This window comes from Cebus imitator, unplaced genomic scaffold, assembly GCF_001604975.1.
Source record: "Cebus imitator isolate Cc_AM_T3 unplaced genomic scaffold, Cebus_imitator-1.0 Scaffold170, whole genome shotgun sequence".
In the NCBI taxonomy this organism is placed as follows: domain Eukaryota; kingdom Metazoa; phylum Chordata; class Mammalia; order Primates; family Cebidae; genus Cebus; species Cebus imitator.
Window position 1 is genome coordinate 653,873 of NW_016107485.1, and position 1,436 is coordinate 655,308.

General features: G+C 41.9%; 1 gene segment (V, D, J or C); it reads left to right on the forward strand.

Annotated features, from left to right (window-relative positions):
* Positions 1–393: 393 nt before the first annotated feature.
* On the forward strand, positions 394–1,138 carry LOC108315324. The segment is given in 2 exon segments: positions 394–580; positions 735–1,138. Coding segments are annotated over 2 exon segments (399 nt in total).
* The last annotated feature ends 298 nt before the right edge of the window (positions 1,139–1,436 follow it).

The following is a 1,436-nucleotide window of genomic DNA, read 5'->3' on the forward strand; positions in this document are numbered from 1 at the left end:
TTCTATTTCTAGATCCTTGAGGAATTGCTAGTCTTTTAAAGATTTTACCAGTGAGTTTCTTGTTTATTTTAGTGAAAAATATGACCCATTACCCCTACCTCTTAGGTTCAACTCCTTTGTAACCTCTGGTTGCAGCTTAGCCTTAAAAGTCATTCAAAAGACAATTTAAACAAGAGTACAAATAACAAAAGTCTTTATGGATTGCAACCTTAAACCTCTTATGAACTATGCCCACCAAATATGAAGAATGTCCTTCCCTCAATCTTTTTCTTGGTAGGCGGCATGAAGTGGGTACTGTGGGACTGTACTGTGGCCACGAGGTGGCAGTGGCTCAATTACTCTCATTCTAAGACTGCCTTTAATTTCAGAAGCATGAAAATTACTGGAGGACTTGCATTTGATTGGTTAAGCAGCCAACAGAAAGGCTCTCTCCTGCGCTAGAGAATGTGAACTTAAGATACAGAAGCAGTTTCTCTGAAAAAAGAAGGTTGGAATTATCATAAATCGTCTCTAGGTTGAGATACCAGGATGGAGAAAATGTTGGAGCGTGCATTCATAGTCTTGTGGCTTCAGTTTGGCTGTAAGTTGGAGGTTAAGACATGAGAACCATTCATGCAAAGCTGAGAAAGAGAAATGAAGATTTAAGTTCAGCTCATTCAGTTTTCCTGTTGGAATTTTTAAAAACTGCTAAACTAAAAGCTTTGTGTAATTTCTGATTTTGTTTTCCCGAACAGGGTTGAGTGGAGAAGACCAGGTGACACAGAGTCCTGAGGCCCTGAGACTCCAGGAGGGAGACAGTAGCAGCCTCAACTGCAGTTACACAGTCAGCAATTTAAGAGGGCTGCTCTGGTATAGGCAAGATCCTGGGAAAGGCCCTGAATTCCTCTTCATCCTGTATTCAGCTGGGGAAGAAAAGCAGAAAGAAAGACTAAAAGCTACATTAACAAAGAAGGAAAGCTTTCTGCACATCACAGCCCCTAAACCTGAAGACTCAGCCACGTACCTCTGTGCTGTGCAGGCACAGTGTTCCCTAGGCACCTGCAACTTGTATCAAAACTCTGCAGCTGGGGATCTGGAATGAGGGCAGAGGCATCTCTGCTGTTCTTCCTCTTGAAGGAGTATTTATTTAGTGCTTAGGACCTTTTTCCACATGATCCTTTGGAGAACGAAGTCATGAGACATAGCTGAGGGCAGACTATTGCTCATTCTGTCTAGTCATCCTAAACAGTCCCTTGTGCATGTTCACGGGTCAGTCTCCTTTTTATAATATCCCAGAACTTCTCTCACATAAAATCAAAAGGGCTAGATGTAATATGAACAGTGCTGGTTTCCAATTGTGGACCACATGGAAAAAGACTGCACAGGTGCATCCACTGCCTGTTGAAAAAAAATTGACACAATTTCCGTGTTGTCTCATAATAATCTGGCCCCAAAAT